General features: G+C 38.6%; 1 protein-coding gene across 2 annotated transcripts; it reads right to left on the reverse strand.

Annotated features, from left to right (window-relative positions):
* Window positions 1-6,271: 6,271 nt before the first annotated feature.
* On the reverse strand, window positions 6,272-24,794 carry LOC119719298 (polypeptide N-acetylgalactosaminyltransferase 11-like). 2 transcript variants are annotated; one of them, XM_038188706.1, is made up of 11 exons: window positions 24,661-24,794; window positions 20,735-21,291; window positions 19,139-19,305; window positions 17,620-17,780; window positions 15,259-15,473; window positions 14,124-14,241; window positions 12,367-12,519; window positions 10,951-11,169; window positions 9,781-9,885; window positions 9,051-9,194; window positions 6,272-6,957 (listed from the first exon to the last, which is right to left on the reverse strand). In XM_038188706.1, exons 2-11 carry the CDS (start codon window positions 21,232-21,234, stop codon window positions 6,922-6,924), a joined length of 1,818 nt encoding a protein of 605 aa, XP_038044634.1. In that variant the 5' UTR covers window positions 21,235-21,291; window positions 24,661-24,794; the 3' UTR covers window positions 6,272-6,921. The 2 variants fall into 2 exon arrangements, with proteins under 2 accessions (XP_038044634.1, XP_038044633.1); XM_038188705.1 differs by having other exon boundaries at window positions 6,272-6,979.

The raw sequence follows: 24,794 nt of genomic DNA on the forward strand, positions 1-24,794 counted from the left end.
AGCCAAACCATGCAGAGATAAGGCCAAAAAAAAAAGTCTCCGGTTTCTGGTATGCGCGCGCGTCGCCGTAGCCATGCGCATCGGCAAAATGAAAAAAGTTTTTTTTCAATGAAAGATGATGTCTCAAAACTGCCAAACTCACTGGTTTGACTGGAATCCTGCTGCTGCACAATTTTAACGTGTTTTTAGATTGGGTTATGGTCGAGAATAAGCTTTATTTGGCCTCTCTGGACTCCCATATATTTGCACTAAGTTTAGTCGGGCACCATTTGCAGTCATCGGCCGACATTTGAAGCAAAAAAAATCAGGTAAAAAAAAAAGAAAAAGCCGCGTCGCCGCACCACTTTTTGGGCAAGCTCCATACCAGAAACCGGAGACTTTTTTGGGGGGGCCTAAACCAGAGTTTCACTTCTTGTCAACTGTCAGAAACATCCAGCAGAAGCTGTGTATATTTGGTACTATGCAGCATATTTTAAGTCTTTGGATCTTCATATTAAATGAACGTGAGCCTGTATGTGTTCCTTCCATCCTGTAATTTATTGATGGTGTTCAAATGTCAGTGACTCAAATTGACTTGAGCATACATTGGACTCGACTCAACATGACTTGACCTTCTTGATGACCTAATGACTTGACTCCAGTCACTTTCTCAAAATGATCGACCTGAGTCACAAAACCCAGTGACTGGTTACAACTCTGCAGATGATGGAAACGAGTGCCCATACTTAACTTTACAGATTACTTAGTAGTAACTTCTCCGACAATGAAAAAGAATGGTTTTTAATGTCATTTATGGGGATTTTCAAAATGAACACCAGGCAACATGGAAAAACAAAACAGATTCACGTTCACGTTTATTATGATTGCTAAAATGCAATTTACACCGTAAAGCTAAAGACCTCACAGTACACACTTGCTGTATTGACGTTCCGATGTGGTATTGTTATCGTGCAGACCTTTATGAAAAATGTGAACAGCAACTTCCACGATTTAAATTTTGGGTGTTTTTTTTTAATGAGTACCCGGGTGCCCGTGTTTTTTTTTCAATCGGATACCCGATTCCCATACTACCCGTAAGAGCACAGCCCAACAAATAACATAATTTTGTTGAAAATGCGGTTTTTTTAGCCCAATTGAGCACTTTCCAGGACGTACATGTAGTATACAATTTGAAATGGAATAAAGCTATATGGGAAAAGCCTATAGTGTGTGCACAAAAAGAAATCATCACAACATTGAAAATTGAACAATTTCAGTAAACATTTTATACTGAAGTATTAAGTTCAGCTTTGGGAAGTTTTGTATAGTTAAATTTGTAGCAAATTGTTTGACACAGAACTTTGATCAGTTGTTTTCATTGAACACCCACTACATTTGATGATGAGGCCAGAAATGAATTTTCTTGCAATTTTATGGTTGATATGGAATTTGTGATTTTTGAAAAGTGGAAAAATGCATTTCTGAAACAATATCTCATAGCATATATATCTGTCTTGGATTTCTTTAAACCTTGTGCTAAACTTCCACAAACTCCCAATATCTTAATTTTTCATGTAATCAAGATCCATGGGTGCCTCACTAATGGGAAAACATCACATTATCAGAGGCTTATAGAAAATATCCCAGTTCATCACATAATGGTCGTCATCTCCAGTAACTGGTTCCTTCAGCCTAAATAAATCAGCCTAATTAAAATTCAACAGCAATGTTGATACAAGAGTTATAAAATGTTGACTTGAATACACTTTATGGCCATAGGCACTTGTTTTCCAAATATCGACCTACATCATAGCTTCTTTTACATTAATGAACACCTTTATTGGGCATGAAAGATGTGCAACAGTTCCAATGTGGAGCAGGGTTTTTTTCTACGACAATATATTTATCATGAACGTGAAAGGATTTTATAAGCATCTTTCCTGAAGTTCAAGCTAACAGACTTTGTAATTTCCATCTGTTCTATTCCTATAACTGCGTTCAAACGCATTTGTTAGGCATGATGTAGATTTTAAGGCAAGTCCCATACCCATGATCGGATATCTGATGTTGATAGACAGACATATATTATTTTACATATTTTAGGCCAACACACATGCTTTGGATAATGCTGCATGATCCTCCAAGTCCATTAAAATCCTTTATTTATTCATTCATCATTGATCCAGATATTCTAGTATATCCAGGCACATTTACAATGGACCCACACTACAAAGAAAGTACATTGTATGGCCATATACAAACAAGTAGATTTACCTGTAATAACAATTAATTGTTAAATCGTGTGCTTGGATTATGTAACTTCATTGGGCGAAAAGAGCAATGTGCCCTGTCTGTAAAAATGCAAATTATACATGTACAATGGTTAACCTCATATTCAATGCGCGTTGTGCGCATGTGTAGAACTTGCACGCGTGCTCGCGACAGAACTGCAACTGCTCAGTCATGCATGTCAACGGTCAAAGCACAGTGATTTAATTTATTTCTTGCATAGTAACTTACAACCATTTATCATTTCTACTTATTGGCACCATATAAAAAAAAACAAGTGTTGACTGCTGTGATGTGGGATATGTCATTTTTAACCCCCTTGGCTTTGCCTTGGGTGCTTTGTGCCCCTCTGGTGTTAAAAGCATCATATCCCACATCACAGCAGTCAACAAGAATTCAATGTGGCCCTTGCCCTTCAGCCACTAGCTTGTACAAACTGTCATGACTGTATGGGCCTTATTCACGAGTCGGCCATATTGAATTGAAGGCGAGGTGAAATCTTAATATTTGGAACTTGCGAAGAGAAATGAAAGCAAGTAAATTTACAATAAATTCCAGTCTGCTTCAATGACTAATATAAAATTTGTAATTAAGCACTTCCTTATTATTAAATCCATATTTAACAAAAAAATGACAGTAAAAATAAGGCTGCATTGTGCCAGCCTGCATAAATAGTCTAGCACCATCCCATTCAACAGTTAACAAATAATAAAACACATTCAGGGAACTCGACAAAAATGGCCAACTCATGAATATGGTCCATATACATGTACACCAGTATTAAATGTTTTGCTTAACTTGAGGACTAATGTATAAATCACATAATCAAAATACCGGTATCTCAAAATTTTAGCCTCCATACGGTCACCAAAATAACCCATTTTTTCAGTTCCTAATGTTACTCTGTAAGTGGCTACTCAAGCTAATTTTATACTCAAACCATTTACATGATCAGTGGGTTGTAATTATATACAGTCACTAGTGACATATAGCACAGTCATTTTTATTGGGGGGGGGGGGGATTTTGAAAAGGGCACTTGCACATCCGTGGTGAAATGTAGACAAGTTTATTTCTCCAGACACTTGGCCTCCGTACAATAAAAAAAGGGGGGGGCGTGGGCGCTGTTCAAAACCAACGACTATGCACACAAAGGGCTAATATATGGTGCTTTTCAGGGCGATACATGTGCGAAATTCTGAAAAAGGCACCCAAAACGGCAGATGCCACAAAAAGGGCACCACTTCTTTTTTTAAAAGGGCACTTGTTAAGAAAAAAGGGTACTTCGTAAAAAAAGGGAACTCTTCAATAATCATTGGGGGGGGGGATAAGCATATTGAAAAAAGGGGCATTTGAATGGAAAAAGGTAGTCTTTACAAAATATTGGGGGGGGGAAATACACCCCCCCCCCCACTTGCTACGCCTATGGTCACTTACAATGAAATGTATCATTAACTATCAGGACGCTTTATTAAAACCTGGCTTCACTATGAGTCTCTTGGACAAAAGGCAACCGGATTTTCATATCTTTCCATTTTCCTCTGACAATGCCATTGCATGGGTTCTAGCACTCAAAAGCACATCCAGTGCATGCCGTTATCCTGCTGTAGGTGAGATATGTCACATATGCAGGTAGTGAGTGACATTGTACCGGATGTGCTAAGTGATATCATTGACTGTCAGTACACAATAAACTGCCTTAAATTCCAAGGACCAAAGTATTTCAAAACTTAAAGTGGTTGAGCGATGGTTGATCTGCTTCGCTTTGTAGCTAGGCCCTATGTAGCTGTAATAGGCAGTTATTTTGCTATGAAATAAGCATAAAGCTACAGTAGCGTGCTGTTTTCAGTGTCCAATCTAGGCCCACTTTTACAATTCATGTATTAGTTGCCCAGAGGACGTGGGATGTTAATGGATGCACAGTGACACATGGAGTTCTGTTTCAGTAGTTTTAGTTTTCATGCTGCATGTGCATTGTAACAGCAATCAGTCATTACAAACTTGAGTCCTACTCACGTCACAAAGCTTTTGAATTTCTAAAGTTAGCCCTGAAGGACTGTCTTTCACTTTTACAGGTGCCGGACAAGAAAATAACCTAAACAAATGTTGATATATAAATGAATGCACACATTGTGTGCCTATCGATTAGCAAGCAACAGCATCTTAATATGACAATGAGAACCACAGTATTGCACAAAGTGTTTGAAGACGAGTAGCCTATATCTGATGTTGTGTTTAACTAGTAAGACAAAGTATCCCTCAAGACCAACACAATGAAGTCATGTTAACATCTGCTAAGTATTCACATCGACACCAGTTCCAGTTCTCGTGTCAAGCCTCAATAGAAATTTAAGGAAATAAAGAGAACTTCAAATGTTGCCAAGTGACAATAATTCTGGCAAATAAGCAGAAACCAGTTCTTTGTGATGTATACGTCCTTGCATCTGTATTGTGTTTGTATTGGTTTATCCATTTGAAATGGATGATACAGATGATAAGGTCTTTGTGTGCAACTTAAAAAAAACAATGTGCTGTGGTGCTGTAAAAAGATAAACATTTATGGTTGGCCAAATAAGGGAGCAGTTGCATTTAAATCTTGAGACAAACTAGGAACTGCCTTGATTCAATTCTCCAATTCTCTGTATAATAAACCATTGTCTATACATTGCATATATATGTGAGATTTTACATTAATAAAACGAAGTTGATGGAACTTCAGAATACTATGCAGTAAGCACATTGAAAACAGACACATGGCATTTCAGCCATGATTTAAAGTAATATAACTGACATACAGATCCTTGTCATTTGGTGGAACTCGCATCACGTGACAATCATTATTGCTCATACTCACGCAGGGGATCAAAACGTCCCATTCGCCCATGAGGAATGGGATTTACTATTCAACGGTGCGGTATTTGTAAGCAAATGCATGCTGGTGTGCGCATTGAGCGTTGCGCGTATTGTTTCCAAGAGCCAGTGGCTACAGAGTCGGGTCCAAATATTTTGTGAAGGGGTGGTTGGGAAGAGAGAAATTTATTTCCCACCACTTTTGTATTGGAATTGAAGTTCATTTTAACTTCAATCAAAGACAAGGATCTACATGTCAGTTATAAAAAAACAAATATTGAGTGGCTTTAAATTGTGAAATGGGAGGAATATTATCGCTCAGCAAAATCTGAACTCTTCCATTTCACAAGGCGAAAAGTCCAGATTTTACCTTGCGATAATATTCCTCCCATTCCACTGAGCTACTCAATATTTGTATAATATTTAGCTATAGAAAAAAAGTATTGCAAGCACCTTAACAAAAAAAAGGAAGGACTATACACTGTTTACAACATGCTGTCTAGATGAAATATACAACCTCTTCTTTATTATTAAGGTACATTTTTTTTCATTAGACCAGAAATACTTTTGGCAAACATTTTAGTAATTAAAGAATACATGTTTCTTATATATTTGTGCAGTTTTATGCATATCTTTATTTCCTGATTTTCCTGGCTCTTTTATTTGATTGTTTACTGCCGGATGTACAAGCCAAGCAACAAGGCTTTGAAATGGAATGAGTTGGTTGGTTCATCAGATGATAATCAATCTGCCCTACTGCCTCTGAGCACAGGTAACCCCCTCATACTGTGACAAACACACGCAAACGTGTGTTCACCGTCAATCGTGCACCTCCTATGTCCCTCATTTGTTTGTACTTTTTAGGAAGACTCTCATCATAGGTTTTGTACACGACCCCAATTACAGACGTATGCTGGGAATCGTGGACGATTATTGTTCTCTTTTGTTCTCTGGTGTTTTTCGTCAACAGTTTGAAAAGATATTAACATGTACAGTTAGGCAAACTCTCTGCGCATGGCACTCGCACCATGAGACACAGATGAGTACGTGTTCATCTTTTCAAGCAAAAGAGGGACAATAGGACGTCCTCGATCGACCGTGAACACATGTTTGCGTGTGTGTGGTTGTGCACATTCAGATTAATTGGGCTTTTTGGGTGCCATATATGCAAACCTGTACATGCATGAAGTAATGACCTGCACTTAGCACTCTCATGACTGTTCACAAGACACCAACTTCCGTTCATGCATAGAGTCAATATCAGCATCCTTCCCTAGATTCAACAATCCTGGAATACACATCAAAGAAAACTGTACACAAAGAAAACTGTAAACAGATGTTACACTACTTTTAAAAACACACCAACAAATTGAATATTTATATAAGTGGACATGTGCCTGCACATTGGAGTCCCTTTTTTGTTACTAAAAATCCAATCAACTTTTACACAATTTAGTTGCATTATACACTACCAATAATTATTCGCGTGATAGTTATTCGCGTTAAACAGGTTCAAGTGTCTTAGTCACATGACACTTCTCTCAGACTTTCAACATACATACTTACATCTGGTGATTCATAGATCAGATAGATTTATTTCAAGTAAGACTGATATAGTAAAGGTTGGTTCGTACTTCACATTAACGTACAAAAAGAAGCGAATTACATCAGCAACTTCACACTGAAATTGATGTGAAGGATGATTCTGAATAGGCTATGAAGGCTGTCAGTCTTGGTAATGCCTCATGTTTGGAATATCCACACCTGGTCTGGAGCATCATTGCATATTTGAAGTGCAGCATGGATCACATGACCTTCTGTCTTAGTAGCAAGGCACTGTCCTGTACTCGGATGATACAAGGCCTGGAAACATTCACAATCAAACAGACAATTATACATTGTCCACAACAATGACAATAATGTGGATGTCAAAAGTCAGGAACTGGACCAGGGATGTAGTAAAGTCCATCACCAGTCCTCCAGTTCCAATTCAACTAACAAGCTATGCAAATGAGTTTTGACAAAGGCATTCCTTTGTCATTGTTCATCCACTGTTACATGTGACTGGACTTGTGATGGACTCATAGAGCTATATTCAATTACTAGAGCGCAAACTCCTCATTCTTGCGCGCGGAGATTCTTTGAAGCCGCTCTGGGCGCAGACATTTTGAATTTATGTGCGTGTTTGTAGAACTCAATCAAAATAGATGGATTGAATTTTAAAAGTGTACTCTAAATGCAACGCGCAAGTATATACGCAAACAACTTCAGCGCGTCATGACAGTTCAAAAATCGCCACGGCGAAAAGCATCTGCAGCAGAGGGACGCGCACACATTGCACTGTTTGTGTAGAGCAAAATGAAGCGCTCATTTGCTGATCGTGCATTTCGGTTTTGGGCATATCGGCTTCGAAGACGCACCTGTATGGAATACAAACGCAGATATGCAAATAGCCGTACAACAGCCGTAAAAAATTTGGAGTTTTCTATAGGTTTGTGTACAAACATGGATGCGCCCATCAGGCATTACTTTGTACATCGAGCCAGCGCTCTAGTCATTTAATATAGCTCTATGGATGGACTCGACTTCATCCCTCAACTACTGTTGAATAAAGTGACACAAAAAAACACCACATAAAAAAAATATATCTCATCTTAAAAAAGTAAATAAATACATAAATTATGAATAAATGCCTCCTCTGAATCCCTAATTATTACATGTACCTTTCGGCAGAAATGAGCAAACTATATGTACCGTACACTGAAATGACTGAATTAACTACCTGCTATATAGTATCTGTCATTTAAAGAAATTTAAGGTCAATAAGATCATTTGCAAATTTGAGTCCATTATGGGAAGTCAATGCACACAAAACATGTATACAGTAAACTCCGGCTAAACCGACATCGTATAAACCGTCATATCGCTTAAATCGGCCGTCTGACGAAAGTCCCGATTGTCTCTAATGCATTTCCATTGACATTTTCATTTCTGAGTCGGCCTTTGTAAGCCGCCATTTCGCCTATGTCGGCGTGTTACTTTCAGTCCCATTTCCTCAAAACCACACAAATTCCTCTGTAAAAGTCGGCATAGTGCTCTGATAGTGCTCTGCGGTTTGCAATAAGTGTCGAGTGAAAAGTCCCACACACTGCTAACTGACATCTGTTTATCAATGGCACGGCCCGTGATTGATGCATCGGCCAGCACGTGCACACTTATCGCACGTGTACACTGTTTCATGCACGGTCTGTACATTGTGTGCATCTTTCGCTTACGCGTGCGCGATCAAAAAGGGGTTTCCCGATAGCACATCAATACCAGTACCCCCTCTCGAATCCACGCATGCGCTCTGTTCATTTTGGGGGTCCTCTTATTGTACCAGCACCATGCACACATTTAATTCATGACTGTACGTACGTGCACAATGTACACTACATGTACATACAGTATGCAAGCGTCCTTGCTTCGTACTTACATACATGTACATTCATGACTTTCTGTGATCAATACCACAACCTGTTTGTGATGATAATCATTGAGGATATATTTGCTGGAATCAACCATGGATGTAGAAATAAACCAGGGTAAATCAAAGCCTTTGAATTTTAGCCATGAATCTTGTTTGCATGATCCAGATACAGATGTGCATAGGCCATTAATTTAATCTATTTTTTTCACTTCGTGATTCAATTATGTATTTGTGTAAGTCGGCAAAATGACGACTTGCAGCAGAAGCCGACATTCGAATAAGTCGTCACAAATTCTCTGGTCCCGAGAGTGCCGTCTTAGCCGGAGTTTACTGTAATTCCAATTGAACTTGCAATGGTGTAAGTCTCCCAAATATCCCTGTACCTTAGAAAAGAGAAAAGACGAGGCTGTTTCCCTCTTCACTTCAACCAGTGATAACATACTATGCTAAGCCTGGGTACCATACCTGATCATTAAATCTCCATTCTTGTGATCCTCTAGAGCCATGGCATTTCATGAGTCTTGGTAATGCAGCACTATTACTCTCAGGTTGGTCAAGACACAGGTAGTCAGCAAGACGCAACTCATGGGATTCACTCTCATACCATAGCTATCACATACAAACAGACAACTAACTTCAATTCACACATGTTGTGTTTTAGCAATTTAAATGTATTTCATGTTTGTAGGAGAATCTCACATTTTCATTTTGTGTGCAAGCTCTTAATCATCCATGAAGAATACTTGACTTGACTTCAATGAAGCAGCTTTCTATGATGTGAGTGTTCGCAACTTGATCATGCATTTGAGACTGCTAAGACCCCATAGATGCTTTTGTAGTCATACGGCTTTTTTTTTTCGCCTACAGGTTTTCACATCCTTTATTGATAAGTTAATCGCTGCTGTTATTCCTCTGCACAACTGGCAAATTTTATTTCCAACAAGTTTTCTTTTGTAGAAAGAAGTTGTGTGGGAGTTTTACAAATAAACCCTGACCTGGAATGTCTACAGACAAACAAAACTGACCCAACACTAAACAAAAACAGTTCTGCATACGTTAGCCGTAATCATGTTAAATAATTTTTAAAATAGTGGAATCACACTATATAACCCAGTACTTATTTTACAAACAACCTGCGTACAACTTGACAAAAGTCACACTGGGATCTCGTGGTTCATAAAAATGATTTACTGACCTGATTTTTTTGTCTCCTGTTGCACTTTTGTAATAACAGTTTAGCTCCCTTCTGAGTTGCCGAGTTCTCAGCTACCATGCATAATGACAGGGAGGGTTGATAAAGCTGTCAAAAAGAACAAACAATGAAAGTTACATTTTTTTTTCCGAATTATGAAATTCAGCTTTAAAAAAGGAAAACAACTGATTTCAAATTCTCCCTGGAATAACTTCCGGTCTGATGACATAAATTTGAAATTTCTCAAAGTATTTCACTTTTATCCACACAATGTTGGTCAGCAATTTGGTAAAATTGGGACAAATAGTTTTCATATAAAAAAAACAACTCAACTTTCTTGAAAATACCACTAGAGGATCATGACATTATTGGGCCTTCCTTGGCAGCCCTCACTGAATCTCTCATTTGAAAAAAATTATTGGATTGTAATTACATGTAAATGTTTCTGCTGTCAAGATACATGTATATTCATTTATCAGTGCTCTTCTGGTAACCCTGGAATAAAGTTCAAGCGGTTTTGTGCCCTGGAATTACAAATGTTACACAAGACATTACCTACAACATCCCACAAAAAAGAACATGGGTACTCCAATCAGTTCAAAAGTAAAAGGCCAAAGTACTTTGTCAAATTTTGATTTTAAATGGCTTGGAATTTTATATCTGATGACGTCATGATGACTTCTGTTCACATCATTGGACATGGGATCATCTCCATACAAGGTCTCATCAAAAGCCCATGAGCATTTGAAGAAATCAGGTTTGTTTTGATTTTTAAGGCTCTCATTGGCATTTGAATTTACATTACATTAACCATAGGGTAACCTCCGCGGTAAAACAAAGCCACTTCAAGTACACAAAGCAAATGTTCATCTCTAAGTATCAATGTGAGTGTTCATTTTGTTCATAAGTTCTAAATGAAAACAGATGGTCATGTTTAAGCAAAGATCACTTGTAATTCCTGATGACATCTTCATGACCTCATAGTTAATATGCACACCTTCGGATCAGTGTGATTATGATATTGCTTTTCCGTTTCAAGTTATCGTCTAAAAAAAAAGTTGCGGAGAATTTTTTTAAAGAAAAAACAGAAAAGAAAAAAGTTAGAAGGAAGAATATCTCTAAAAATGTAGAATGATGATCAGGTTGAGCCCAATAACCCAACTAAACACCTACCAGTCCCTTCCTTATAGCCAGTGGTGGTCGTTTCTTTTCCTGAAGTGCATGGTTTGCAGCAAGACTACTGGTTTCATTTGGTAATCTCATTTCTGGGTACACGTTGTCTAAATACCACTTGAATGATTTACACTGAAGCTTCTGTCGCAGCTGGACTCTCTTCGAGATATCACCATATGTCATGCCACGGGCAAGTTTATTTGTTTGGAAAAAGTATTCCTATGTGAAAGAAATATATGAAAAATAGAAGCAGGAGTTAATTACAGCATTAGTCTGTGACAAATTTACAGATTTTCATGTCATGGTCACATGACATACATGTTTGTAGGGTACAGATTTACATACCCTTTAGCGACAATGACACTGTTTTATATACATGAGACCATATGAAAATGTACTCCAAAATCAGATTCATTGGCGAAATAGCTGCTGGAGAACATTAAAGGCATATAGGATCAGTTACAAAAACGAAACTGTCAAAATACTCTGAAAAAGCCCGCTTGATTGTATGTGAATAATAGTATGAAACATCCTGTGAAATCATTGAGCCTGGTATGCTGTCATTTTCAAGAAAAGAAGAACTTTGTATCAGTAGTAATGATGATTATTTTTAATTATTTGTTTTGTTTTGTTTTGTTTAACCAAGGCAGCCCCATCACTTTTCAAAGAACTGTTCTCCCTTTTCTCAAATACTACATCTGTTAAATGGTCAGGAGCCAGTTGATGGCTAGGTTAATGTATGTACTTGTCCATGACAGAGCTGGCACTCAGACACACTCCCTGTGGCCTATGGGTTCTATGCAGAACAGATTCCGCGAGCTGCACTTTGACACTTGAAAGTGAACAGTGTTGTTCTATTTTTCATGTTTTTCCAGCACCAATGGACACAAAACATTGAAAAGCTCAGCGGAACAATGTCTGCTATAAATAGCGACCCTTACAGTCCAATTTATGAATGCACGTTAAATTTGTATACCTTAGGAAATAGGAACTTACTGATACTGAGGATTTTTAAGATTTAGAAACAATCTTGGAAGTAGTACAATTGATTTGAAGGATTGATGAAGCTATACACTTACATACTTGTGATGGAGGACTACTTGTACACCGAGTGAATCTCACAATTAAAGTTAGTTTGATTTTGTGTTTACTTTCATGTTTATGTGTACAATGTCACTGTAAGTACATTTTGAATACTTCAATAAATTGAAACGCTGCATTCAAAAGATGAAGTCATGTGTTATCTAAATAAACTGTTTCTCGGGATTTACTTGTGACTTGACATACAACCTGACTTGTGATGTGTCTTGTTGGTTGATTTTGAAGGATCTAGAAGGGTTGTTAGCCAGAGGGCCTGGGGGTTTGGATAAAGGTTATGACTACAGTAGATTACTCAACACACACAAAAAGAATGACCTTGTAATCATCCATCCAGACATGTGCTACTCGCAGGGCATTGTGTAATGTTGTGTCTTGACCTGATGGGGAACCATATGGTCGACGTTTGCGAAAAACATGACCAACCCTTGAACACGGCACAATCTCCAACGTCCCTCCACATTGCCATATCTGCATACAAATATACTCAGTTCAATACGGTACATGTATATGAATATTTAACAAGCATGAAGACAAGACTTCAGCTAATTCCTTAACAAAGGAGTATGTATACATAAGAGACAAATGTACAAGTTTTGTATATAATTGATGCAGTTCACTTCATACAATTCAGCGAAGAAAACCCAACCGTCAATGATGTACTATGAATTTGTAAATAATGACAAAAACCACATACATTTCTCTCCTATTTTTGAAATTTTTACTCTCATTTTGTGTACCAAATTTATCTTTCTCTAAATGCAAGTAAAACCCATATTTCTTTCTTTTTTTGGAAAATACAATAATTTCACTGTTGCTGTATACAATGCACACATGCATGTAAAATATTAATCATTCAATGAACACAAATAGACCATAATACAAGTCAGCCAATTTGGTATCTCGACGATGTAGTCCAGGCCAAAGGTCATTTGGGATAAAGTGGCTGACGTGATGTTATGCAAACCCCCACTCTGCTCGTAATTAATTGCTTGTGCATCTCGCAACCATCTCCTTGCATGTCCATATGCCTTCCATGAGCATTTGATTATCTCCAATGACCCGAGACGTGACCCATACCACTAGTGGCTTATGGCTTATTGTAGTAGTCCATGGAGTTTTGCCCAAGATGAGGGTACTTTTTTCAGTCTTTCAGAAGTAACAATATAATTAAAATGTAAGTTTCATTATGATACATTATTTCTCCAATTTAATACCCCCATGCATTTTTACTGAGCAGTTCAATGTTTAGTCTTTGATAACAATGGGCGTCTACATGCACGTCCCGGGTAGCATGGCCTACCTTGTGCCCAGGGTCTATTCTAGCTGTGTTGTACAAAGGAGCCGCCATGAAAATCCTCCAAATATCTTGACAACAATCCTAAGGTAACATGACATGGTGTACAGGTTGAGGACTTGGGCAAGTGCAGCGGTACTTTCCTCGCCTTCCACCGCTGTGACCCGCGTTCGAATCCCGCCTGGACCAATATGTTGGTTGGGTTTTCAGTCCCTGCCTAATTCGGTAGGTTTCCCTAGAATATCATTCTGGGGTTTTCTTCGTACCTCTGAAACTGTTATGTCTTCTCATTGTCTTCTCTCTATCAGTTTCTTCAGGCGTGCATTTTAATACCACAAATAATTGATTTAACAATAATATTTACTCTGTAGAGTTCATCAGGTCATCATACATGAACTTTAGTAGTACGTCACATAAACAGTTATCATTCAATGAAATTTCACAATCTAATACATGGTATAACAATGATTAATTTGGTGCATATGTCTCCCATATGGCATGAGGCTAAGCGCCATATGGGACACAGACACAATACCTTACATGTTCCACATGTACCAGTAGGATAACAAATTTATCTTGAAGCAAACTTGAAGCAGAGTACACATACACCGTGTATGTGGTCACATTTCAGCTTTTATCCCACTGCATGTGCCTGCAGCAGGAATACGAGCACATCTTACGATCACTTGCAATATATGCTATGTGCCAGGAAAGTAGGCTTCAAGTTTGCTTGATGATGTACATGAATGTACTAGTTTAAGATGTCAAAGTTTCTTACCCGAAATGATATTTCCAAGTTTTCTCCACCCCATATATCCATACCTTCATCGTAAGCACCAAGTTGATGGAAGTATTCAGTATTGATGGCAAACAGACCTCCTGCCATGGTAGGTGACCTGCCATTCATGTATCCACACACAATACATTGAGGATAATTATGGGTCAATAAAGATCCAATTTATGACCAGCCGTGTGGTTGCGAAGGACGATTTCTAAATATTGCTTAACACTTCATTTTGAATGAAACTACATGCACACAGACATGTTCACATTGGCAGGGGAAATCTCTGAAAATTAATTTTTCCCGTTTGGAAGACCGTATCTTCGTGCAACTTTCAGGGTTTATTTCCTTTTAATAGTGATCTAAGTATGTGCTAAAAATATGTTCCTTACTTTTTGTTGAAATTGGAAAAATATGCCTGGTTACGTGATTTTGGAAAGTTGTAACACATGACATTTGCAATATCTTTAATATCTTTATTTATTATAATATATTTTCGAACAATTTCTTCCCGACTTGAAGGTCAGCTTTACCAGTAACCAGTACTGACATTTTGGCATCGATGACGACGATCTTTGTCACTAATACGAAGTATAGAATTTCTTCTTCCGTTATAATTTAACATTTCAATCATACTGAGCTTATTTTCTGAGAAACACAACGTTCAAAAGGCCATGGTTTTTGGGGTTCATGAATTTCATTGCTCTGTTACAGCGTTTAAGTATGTAATTGGATTGTCTTTACATAACAACCAGCACGCTTTCGCATTCGCAACCACACAGCTGTGACTGCGCACCAAATGTACGAATAAATACTACTAATTGCACTTCAATTCCCACAGAACAATTAAGATGCAGTGATGAGGTCATCAGTCCGTCTAAACCTGAGTTGTTCAAAGGTCGAGGGGCATAACATGGTGTATCCTACAGGTAGCTGTATTGTGCTGTAGTGTTGGTAATGATGGAGTATATCAACAACACAGCTGTGGCATTATGTCATGCCATACAAGTGTGTAGACTTAAACAAAATCCTGGGGGGTAAAGATGTAAGAATTTACACCTGTGAGAAAAAAAATGACATTCTTCGTCAAGATGAACGAAGCAAGAAACTGTTGTAAAACACATTGTCTCACCTGAATGGTTTAACAAAATCTTCTTTTCCACTGAGTTGACTACTGTTGAGATTATCCCATTTAAAATGCAGTCCCCAGTTGAATCCCCCTTTGACCATAGGTGATGTTTGATAATCAAACGTATCCGAGTTGATGATATCGATGATAGGGCATACTACGGTATGGCTATCATGCTGAATACGGTCTAGTAGAGGCTCTAACCATTTCTCATTCACCTTAAGACAAAATAAAACCAATTCATAATTGTACATTTGTACATTATTTTACTACACACTCTGTTGCTACAACAATCGTCATACTATAGAATAGGCACCATGCATACTGTATTTATTTTGGTCAGACATGAGTTTCATGCCTGTCCCACCATATGGTGCTTTGTTGTAGCAACAAGGGAATATTTCATATTGCATATAAAAATACATTTAACCAAAAATGATCAGAGTTTTGGGGATCACCTCAGTTTTGGGGATCACCTATATATATTAATATTGATGGTTTTGTGGGGGCCAATAGTCCTGCAGGGACACTCAAAAGTCCCCATCACAACTCTCTCCTATTTTTCTAAGAACACTAAATGTCCCCATAATGAGATCACGGCCAGGTCACGTACAATATCAGTCCGTAGTCTGTCCAGTGGTTCAGTGTGCATATTAATTAAAACCTGTCTTCTTTTCAAAGGCTCATGTTGGAAGATGGGATCAGTTGGACTGATGGCAGGGGCTCTCCTCCAAAACGATAACTAGTATTTATACATGTATGTTAACGATTCGTCCTCAAAAAATGATTACTAAAAAAAAATTAGATTAGTATGTTAGTATAGATTAAATTAGTACAGTATGTACCTGAACCTCTGACAAAAAATTAAAGCTCAGATCACATGCTTAACTAATGAGTACAAATGCTGAAAAATGCCCAGATGTGTTTCCATGCCCTAGATGTATTCCCTTGTGAAAGGCTTTCTAACCCATGTGCATGCATGAACCTGTGCAAGATGGGCCCTTGAAAAGCTTACAATGTACAGTACATGTAGGTCACATAGCACCATCTACATGAACATGCACTTAAGGCAAAAAAAAGTCTCTGGTTTCTGGTATGGAGCTTGCCCCAAAAGTGATGCGGCGATGTTTTTTTGTTTTTATAGGAGCCCAGAGAGGCCATATAAAGCTTATACTCGATCGTAACTTCATCTAAAAACATGTTAAAATTGTTCAGCAGCAGGATTCCAATCAAACCAGTGAGTTTGGCAGTTTTGAGACATCATCTTTCATTGTAAAAAAATAACTTTTTCATTTTGCTGACACGCACGGCTACGGCAACGCGTGCGCATACCAAAAACTGGAGCTTTTTGGGGGGGCCTAATGGAGTCCATGTACTCTACGACTTTGTAAAACTCGAGGCCTTTTCACACTAGAAAACCCATCCCAGGGCGAACTTGCCCTGTGACTTTTGATTTTTCACCCTGGAGTTCACCCCTGCACCGTTTCAGACTTGTTTTGCGTAAAACATGTTTATCTCGCCCCGAGGCGAGTTCGCCCCTGGGATTTGCACGACTGTTTCTCACTCAAGTTTTTAAACTTGGGCGGCTGGTAAGGCAACGTACATATGAAAAATGCTGAGCTTTTTATTGCCAAATTGAGATATTAATAAAAAAACATCAAAAATGCAAGAAAACATGCCTCATTAAATTCTTGAATGTATGCATGCATGTTGAGTCCTGGCCCTATTTTTACACATGCTTCACCCATCATTTTTGCGATGATTGTTCATATACAGTCGGTTTTAAGCGATGTTTCATGTAATCAACCTCTGATGGAGGCTCGGAATATATTTAACTATTATTACTTATCCAATTATTACATACATTAGAAGCCAAAGGAATAAAAGCCAGTGTGGATTTTCATGTAAAAAAAGTCAGGTAATTGTTTTACAACTTGCAGTCCAGTATTACGATCGATCAAGCTATTGGTTGGATGGTTGGATTTGCTTCAGTCAAAGCCACAAAAAGGTGCATATTGTTCGCAGTATACCATTATTTTCAGTTGCAATTACATCCAACTTCAGAGTCTTTTTCAGTCCTCTGATGCTTGACCAGGGATGGAACTCGCCCTACATTGCTCATTTCACACTACAGTTTTGCCCTGGGAAAAGTGTCTCACCCCGGGGAACAAATATTCAACCCTGGTCCCGAGCAGGGTTTAACTCGTTCCGGGGAATGAGTAATCTCAGGGGTGGCTCGGAGGTGGTGTGGGGGTGAAAATTACAAGTGTGAAACGTGGCTTGTTTTCACCCCTGCATTGCCTACTGCCCCCCCCCCCCCCTGATTTTGTCTAGTGTGAAAAGGCCTAATTACACTCAAGGTACCTCACAGTGACTGTCCAGAAACATAAGCACTTCCCCTGTGGCTTGTCTGGCTGCAATAGTACGTGCTCTGATTAAACCTTCCCTCTGACTATTGTGTAGTACTCTCACTAATGGAGACAGATGCTTGTTTATGTACTCATCAAGTTCAGCTTTTAAATGATCTACATGTAAGGAAATGGATAAGGTATAGATTAATGACACTAAATTCAATAAACTATCAAAACATTGCACAGGAATGATTTGCAATGGAAATTTTGAACAACTAAATGGCAAGCTGCATCATTTTCAATTATTTCAAAAAACAAAAATATAAATTAAAGGTTTAAACTACCTCACAAGAGGAAACATGCCAGTGTAAGTGTTGGCTAAGATCGATACAATTGAAGAAGGAAAAACGATTTTAAAAATAATTTTAAAATTAGTTAGGGAATAAGAGTGTGAGGACCCGGTCTTCACTGCGTGATAATGACAGAGTTGGGGGATTGCCCAAGGCGAGGTCCATTAACAGTGGTCACCCCCAAACCCGGTCATTATCACACAGTGAAGATCGGATCTTCACACTGTTATACCCATTAATAAATACCTTTCTAATGAAATAAACAATTGAAACGCTCCGAATTTGTGACTTTTCTTTGGCGATATTTCCAGACTTTTTTTCAGGGGCCGTACTTTAGCTTATAATGTGTTAACTGTTATCATCGCCCTCGTCTAGGTTGGGCAACGTCTTTATTGCAATATGACTGATGTCCAGGGTATGAACTCCTGCTGACATAGCAAAAATATTTCTACCTGACTGAGGAAGCTAAAATTTTGTTTATATTCCTTGTGTCCAGAATTTCAAAGATGCTTGGTTTAGAAAAAGTGAATATATGTCTGTGGGCGACGTGTTTACAGAAATATATCGCAGATTCATGCTTTTGTTGTAACATCCTCAGTATGAACATGTCGTGTGAAGACTTAATGTACGCGTACGCATGCCCAACATAGCAGCTGTGTTGCATAAGTGCCCATAAGTCTTCACATGGTGGTTGGCTGTATTGTTACAAGCTACCGGTACCATAGGACTGTTGTATATTTGGCCATCATTGGCTTACATGATGCTGGATCAACACTGGTTCAGGGGCCATTTTTGCTTGTTTTTGAAGCCAGTCTTTATATCTCCTGTTATCATGTGATCGGGTCTCGCCCAATTAGAAACTATCAACTCTTAAAGGTATTTATTAATAATTATTAATAAAAATTTGTATTAAATTATGTACATGTAATGTTCAAAATGCTTCTGAAGTCAGTGACCACCACATCTCAAAATGTACTCTGTTTTATATGATAGTTGAGTTATATGGTAATGGCCACTTAAATATTGGGTGATTTGTAGGACACTTTTATAAATGAGCATTTTATGTTTCAATGTTTCAACTACAAAAGCCTTGTTATAGATGCATACTGACAGCCATTTCCTGAACTGATTTGTTAGAGAAAGCTACAGGTTGGTTCATGAACATGGAGATTTCATACTTACCAAAGTCACTATAATCATCAAGTAAGATTATTTCTTGAAGAAGTTCTCTTGGTGTTCTATCCAACACACTGTGTACAGTGCGCAATAATGTAGACCAGGCCTCATTGTAAAAACAAATGATGACACTGACTCTGGGTAGATCTCTAGAGTACACTTTGTATTTACATCTGCATGATGAAACAAAAAGTGTCACTCAATCATTTAACTACATGTATCTGGACTTTCTGAGCTTTTACTACAGACATATCCATTCATGCCATTAGGCACCACACACTTCCCATTAGGCAACCACACATGCAATGCCACACTGCATGGTCCAGAATAGCGTTTCACGTGTTTACATATTGGATCTTTGTCCAACATTAGCCCTCCAAACATACTGTACACTCTGTGCAAAGTTGTCCTTTCTGTCAAAATTAGACAAAGCTCTCAGCCTACATAAAGCAGAATTGACTGGCTGTGACTGTTTATGTAACTTGATACAGCTATTCTTGGACTGTAGATGGTTGATAAGCCAGCTGTGACTACCACCTGCCTGAAATTTGATCTGAAAAGGCATGGCAGGAAAAGGATTGATTTTTGACTGTCTGTGACTGTGAAGGCAGTAGGAAGGTTATACATTAATAACACTTTGATTGTTCCAAACATGAGATGTAAACCAATGCATCCGGTCTCATCTTCATAGACTTAGCACTAACCAAATTACTACACTTGCAGCCAAAGATACAGGTACTAATCAAAGTGGTGATCACTAATTGATGATCATTGGTTTACTCTTAACACTGGTATGCTTAACATGTACAGGGTGTATAAAAAAAAAGGAAACCCAAATGTAAATGCAAATTATAAAAGAAAAATGTAATAAATATTTTCAAATAAGTTAATGATCATGTGAAACACCAATAAGTCCCCTTTCCAATACCTTGACTGTGTGTCTGCTGATGACTGAGCATTCATTGTTATCTGTCAAGGGTCAAAACCTGCACTGGACCAAGTTTGTGCAGAAGGGCAACTGGTATTCTGGGCATGTGGAACAGCTCAATTTAAAGAAGACTTCCTTTTCCTGAAAACAATTCATCAAATTTTGACATAGTAATTTAACCACTCTCAATGTAGAAGTTAACCCGTCATGGCCCAAGTTAAAAGTGGCCACCACCTCTTTCCACACAAAGCTCTGCACGACATATATCGCCAACCGCCTGTCTGACCTTTGTACATGTATAACAAACTAGCCAGCAAGCAGTTACTTTTGCACAAACTTGGCACAGTGCAGGTTTTGACCCTTGACAGAATAACAACGAATGCTCAGTCATCCGTGACCACATACACACAATCAAAAAAACGATCATCGGAAAGAGGGCACATTGGCGTTTCACATGATCTGTAACTCATTTGAAAATAATTATCAGATTTTTTTTAATAATTAACATTTACATCTGTGTTTCCTTTTTTATACACCCTGTATTACTAATCATATAATAGAATGCGCGAAATGCATGTCATTAGTGAAAAAGAGACTTTTAACAACAAATATGAAACCATTCAGGGTGTCCCATTATTTTCACATATCAGATAACATACACACGTTCTACTTACAAAGGATTTCTGGAGTCTATTAAACTGCGGTGATATCCTATTCTTGTACTGACTAATTCATTGAAGGCGTGTCGTCTGAAGCCTTCATCTCGTAACCTTCTATCATCAGCTGTCCTTACTATTCCTAGAACACTCTCACTCTTTCCTTGGCTCTTTGCCTGTTGATCAATATCATTGTGTTGCATCTCCTTGTGTCCAAACTGGCCATTCTCCTCATTTGGATGATTATTGCTCAAGTTTACATCAAATAAGATGTTGTTTTTTACAGCATCATCTTTTGCTATCGGCATATTTTCTTCATGGTTTACTCTCCACGGCTTGACAAATTTGTGAGGGTGGTTGACCACTAAATGGTGTGGATGTCGTTTATAGTCCTGACTGTTCCAGAAATCACTCTCCTGATGATTCACATCAGCTAAAATCATGTAAATGATAATAGCCCATGTGACTGAAGCTACAACAATGCCATAGCAGAAACACCGAAAACGAAGACTAGCCATTATGCAGTGATGTACCGGTATCAACTGTCAAACATCTTAATCTCAGGCATGAAAATACTGTAAAAGAAAACAATTTCAGTTAAACAAATTACCAAAAAGAAGTCATATTTTGCATTGAATCATACATTCCATGCCTTTTATTTTTATCCACACATGTGCAAAACCAATGCATGCCCTGGCAAGTCATACACTCTTGGCATTATTTTGAACTTTTGAACATCTATACTGAGCATCTCAAATGAAATAACTACTTATTAAGTTACATGTATGTATACTTGAAAGTGTTCTTGTTCTACTAAGGGTGGTACTGTTTTCTTTGAATTCAGGTCTTATTTTTTAACTACATGTACGTGTCTCTCATTTTATTGCTTTATGGGGACTTACTTCGCATGTATACTTCTGTTGTCTTTTTTATCAATCGGTAATTGGAATTCATTATCTTTCTTTGTAATATGTGATTTTCACTTCATGTATGTACAATGTCCAAAATCTTTGGAGCCCTCTGCAGTGACGCCATGCTTTTTCAAAACAGCGTTCAGTCATGGAGCCCCTACCTAAAGAGGGTGACAAAGCTAGTACATGTACCATAATTAAGAAGAAAACCATACAATGAAAGGATGGAAGAGTTACACTTATTCCCACTTGAAGTGCGGAGAGTAAGGGGTGACCTTATTGAGACATATAAGATCCTGAATGGCTTCGACGATATGGATTCACAAAAGTTCTTCTTGCACAGGTGCATTTCGAATGATAAAAGGGAGTCCAGAACTAGTCTGAACTGGTTTCCGTCCATAAAAGCTGCCGTAGTTCCAAACTCCCTATTATCATTTGAAATGCACTTGTGTTTACAAATGCAATCCAGTCTACTCATCATAATCGATGCATCGCGCGCTCGGTACGAGAATTGCATTCGGGATACGGGGACCATCAAATGAACGCTGGGCATGATGACCACATCGCAATTCAAAAACGAGTCGGGAAATTTAACGTGTTCACGATCGCAAGGGGAGCTCCCCCAACTGAATGGGACATTTCACTTTTTATCCAGATCGTAAGTAAACTTCAGTACAACCATCTTAATCATCGATGTCTGCTTGTACCTCAGGTGGCAAATCTAGTAATTAAAAGGCCGTTTTGAGGGTGAAATCTGATGTTTTGGGTGGGCAATGTTGGGTTTTTGCCAGTGGGATAAGGACAAAATTGTGTTGTTCAGCATACGGATTAGCCTTAGTTGGACCCTACTATCGCCAGACAATGTCCGAATGTTAAAAAGGCGATAAGTTGGGTCCAAGTTACTCGGACTAGGAAATACCTACTTTACTTAGGCCCCCCCTCCCCCAAAAAAGTATCTGGTTTCTGGTATGTGAGCGTGTCGCCATAGCCATGCGCGTCGGTAAAATTAAAAAGTTTTTTCAATGTAAGATGATGTCTCAAAACCGCCAAACTCACTGGTTTGACTGGAATCCTGCTGCTGCACAATTTTAACATGTTTTTAGATAGGGTAACAATCAACTACAACATGTATAGCTTTATGTGGCCTCTCTTGGCTCCCATATATTTTGCAATAAATTTAGTCGGGCATCATTATGATACATGATATAGGCTTATATAAGTCCGAGTAACTTGGACCCAACTTATCGCCTGTTTAACATTCAGACATCGCCAGACCATGTTCGAATGTTAAAAAGGCGATAAGTTGGGTCCAAGTTACTCGGACTAGGCCTATCCTCAACCCTCCATTATCTGCGCGGGTAACGCTATACGCGCGTGCGTTGTCACACACAAATTGAAGGTAATTGGGTAGAAAAAGGACAGCGTAGCTTTAGGGGGTCTGACGATACATGCAGTCATCAGCCGACATTTGAACATGTTGAAGGAAGGGAAAAAAAGGAAAGAAAAAAAAGCCGTGCGCCGCACCACTTTTGGGGCAACCTCCATACCAGAAACCGAAGACATTTTTTGTGGCCTTATGTCTTACTGTTAGAAAATTTTCTTGACTCTCCATTAACAATGTTAGCAAGTCATGCAAATAGAAGTAGCGTTGTTGTGCGCTTTCTTGAAAATCACGCATTCTTAAGAATGCGCATGCACATTCTTATGATTGTGCAACTGGATCCTTACGCAATCTTTGCAAAAAATAACTCTTCCAGATTGAGCGCACATTCTTAAGAATGCGCTACAAGATAACGGTCTTGTCAATACCGAGCACCTGCTGCGCTTGGCAAGTCTAGCTGCATCCTGGTTCACTGATTCTTAATAATTATACTGTTGCAACGCAAGGCGCTGAAAAGTAGTGGATATGAAAAGTATACGCGTATTGGGGGGGGGGGGGGACCGGGAAAAAATATTGGAAAGAATTCTGATTTTTGGGATAATAAAAGCGAGGGGGGGGACGTAAGAATGAAGAATGTGAAGAATGAGAATGAATACTGCGACATCCCATAGTGCTAATGCTATTTCCCATTTAAATTGCCACCAATTTATTGTTCACACCCCCACCATTACGCCGCAGAGCTGGATTCTATCTAGTCAAAAGAGCAATTTTGGCAGCTTCTGGACATCCTTTTTTTTTTCGTGGCATGCATATGATACATACAGGGACTTGTAACTTGTCTAGCCTAAACAAAGCACTTCCCAGACTAGTTCCCAGTCCTCCGTTATTACAATATAGTGGGCAGAAAAATGCAATAACAGGTTTAATTTGATTCAAATTATCGTAGTTATACGAGTACAGAGGCATAGAACATTTTCTTTCCTCTTTATATGAATTGTTTCCCTTTTAACCGCTATAGGGCCTACATTTCATTTATTATAATTCATGTAATTATGTCGTGCAACGTTTGTTAAGATTGCGCAAAATTCATAAATTGTGCACGTGATATTCCCACGCAATCTTAAGAATGAGCGCTAATTCTTAAGAACGCGCGCTCATTCTTAAGAATGCGCGCTCATTCTTAAGAATGCGCGCTCATTCTTAAGAATGCGCGCGCATTCTTAAGATTGCGTGATTTTCAAGAATGGGCACAACAGCGTCAGGTTGCAACATTCAATAAACAGGAATGTCGTAGATTAGAGGGCAGGGTTTTGAGTTTTTGAGGTAAATTTGGGGGTAAAAAATGACGATGACAGCGCGGCGACAACACGCGACCCGAAAATAAAAGATGGCGATCACCATCGCAAGGCACAAACCGCGCAGGAAAATCGTGATTTCTACCCCAAGAATCTGTTCAAAATTGCAAAACAGGTGTCATTAGAATGGAGAAAAGTCTGTTTTTGATTGTAAAAATGTAAAGCCTAAAGGTGATTTTTGAGCAATAATTCAAATTCTACCTCCATGCTTGATCAAAACAAAACAGGGGCCCTACACTTCACGATCACCAAAGTTTGTGACTTCCTGAATTTTTGAGAAACGGAAAACATACTCACCACTTTCAAACACAAATCGTGATTCTGATCCCCATCCGGATTTTGACTGGACCGTAACGATCACACAAAGCGCCGCGCAAGGGATTTGCACCAAAGTTCAGGATTAAAAAGCGCTTGAATATATGCGCATAATA

The sequence above is a fragment of the Patiria miniata genome, unplaced genomic scaffold, assembly GCF_015706575.1.
Source record: "Patiria miniata isolate m_02_andy unplaced genomic scaffold, ASM1570657v1 HiC_scaffold_8, whole genome shotgun sequence".
Lineage (NCBI taxonomy): Eukaryota > Metazoa > Echinodermata > Asteroidea > Valvatida > Asterinidae > Patiria > Patiria miniata.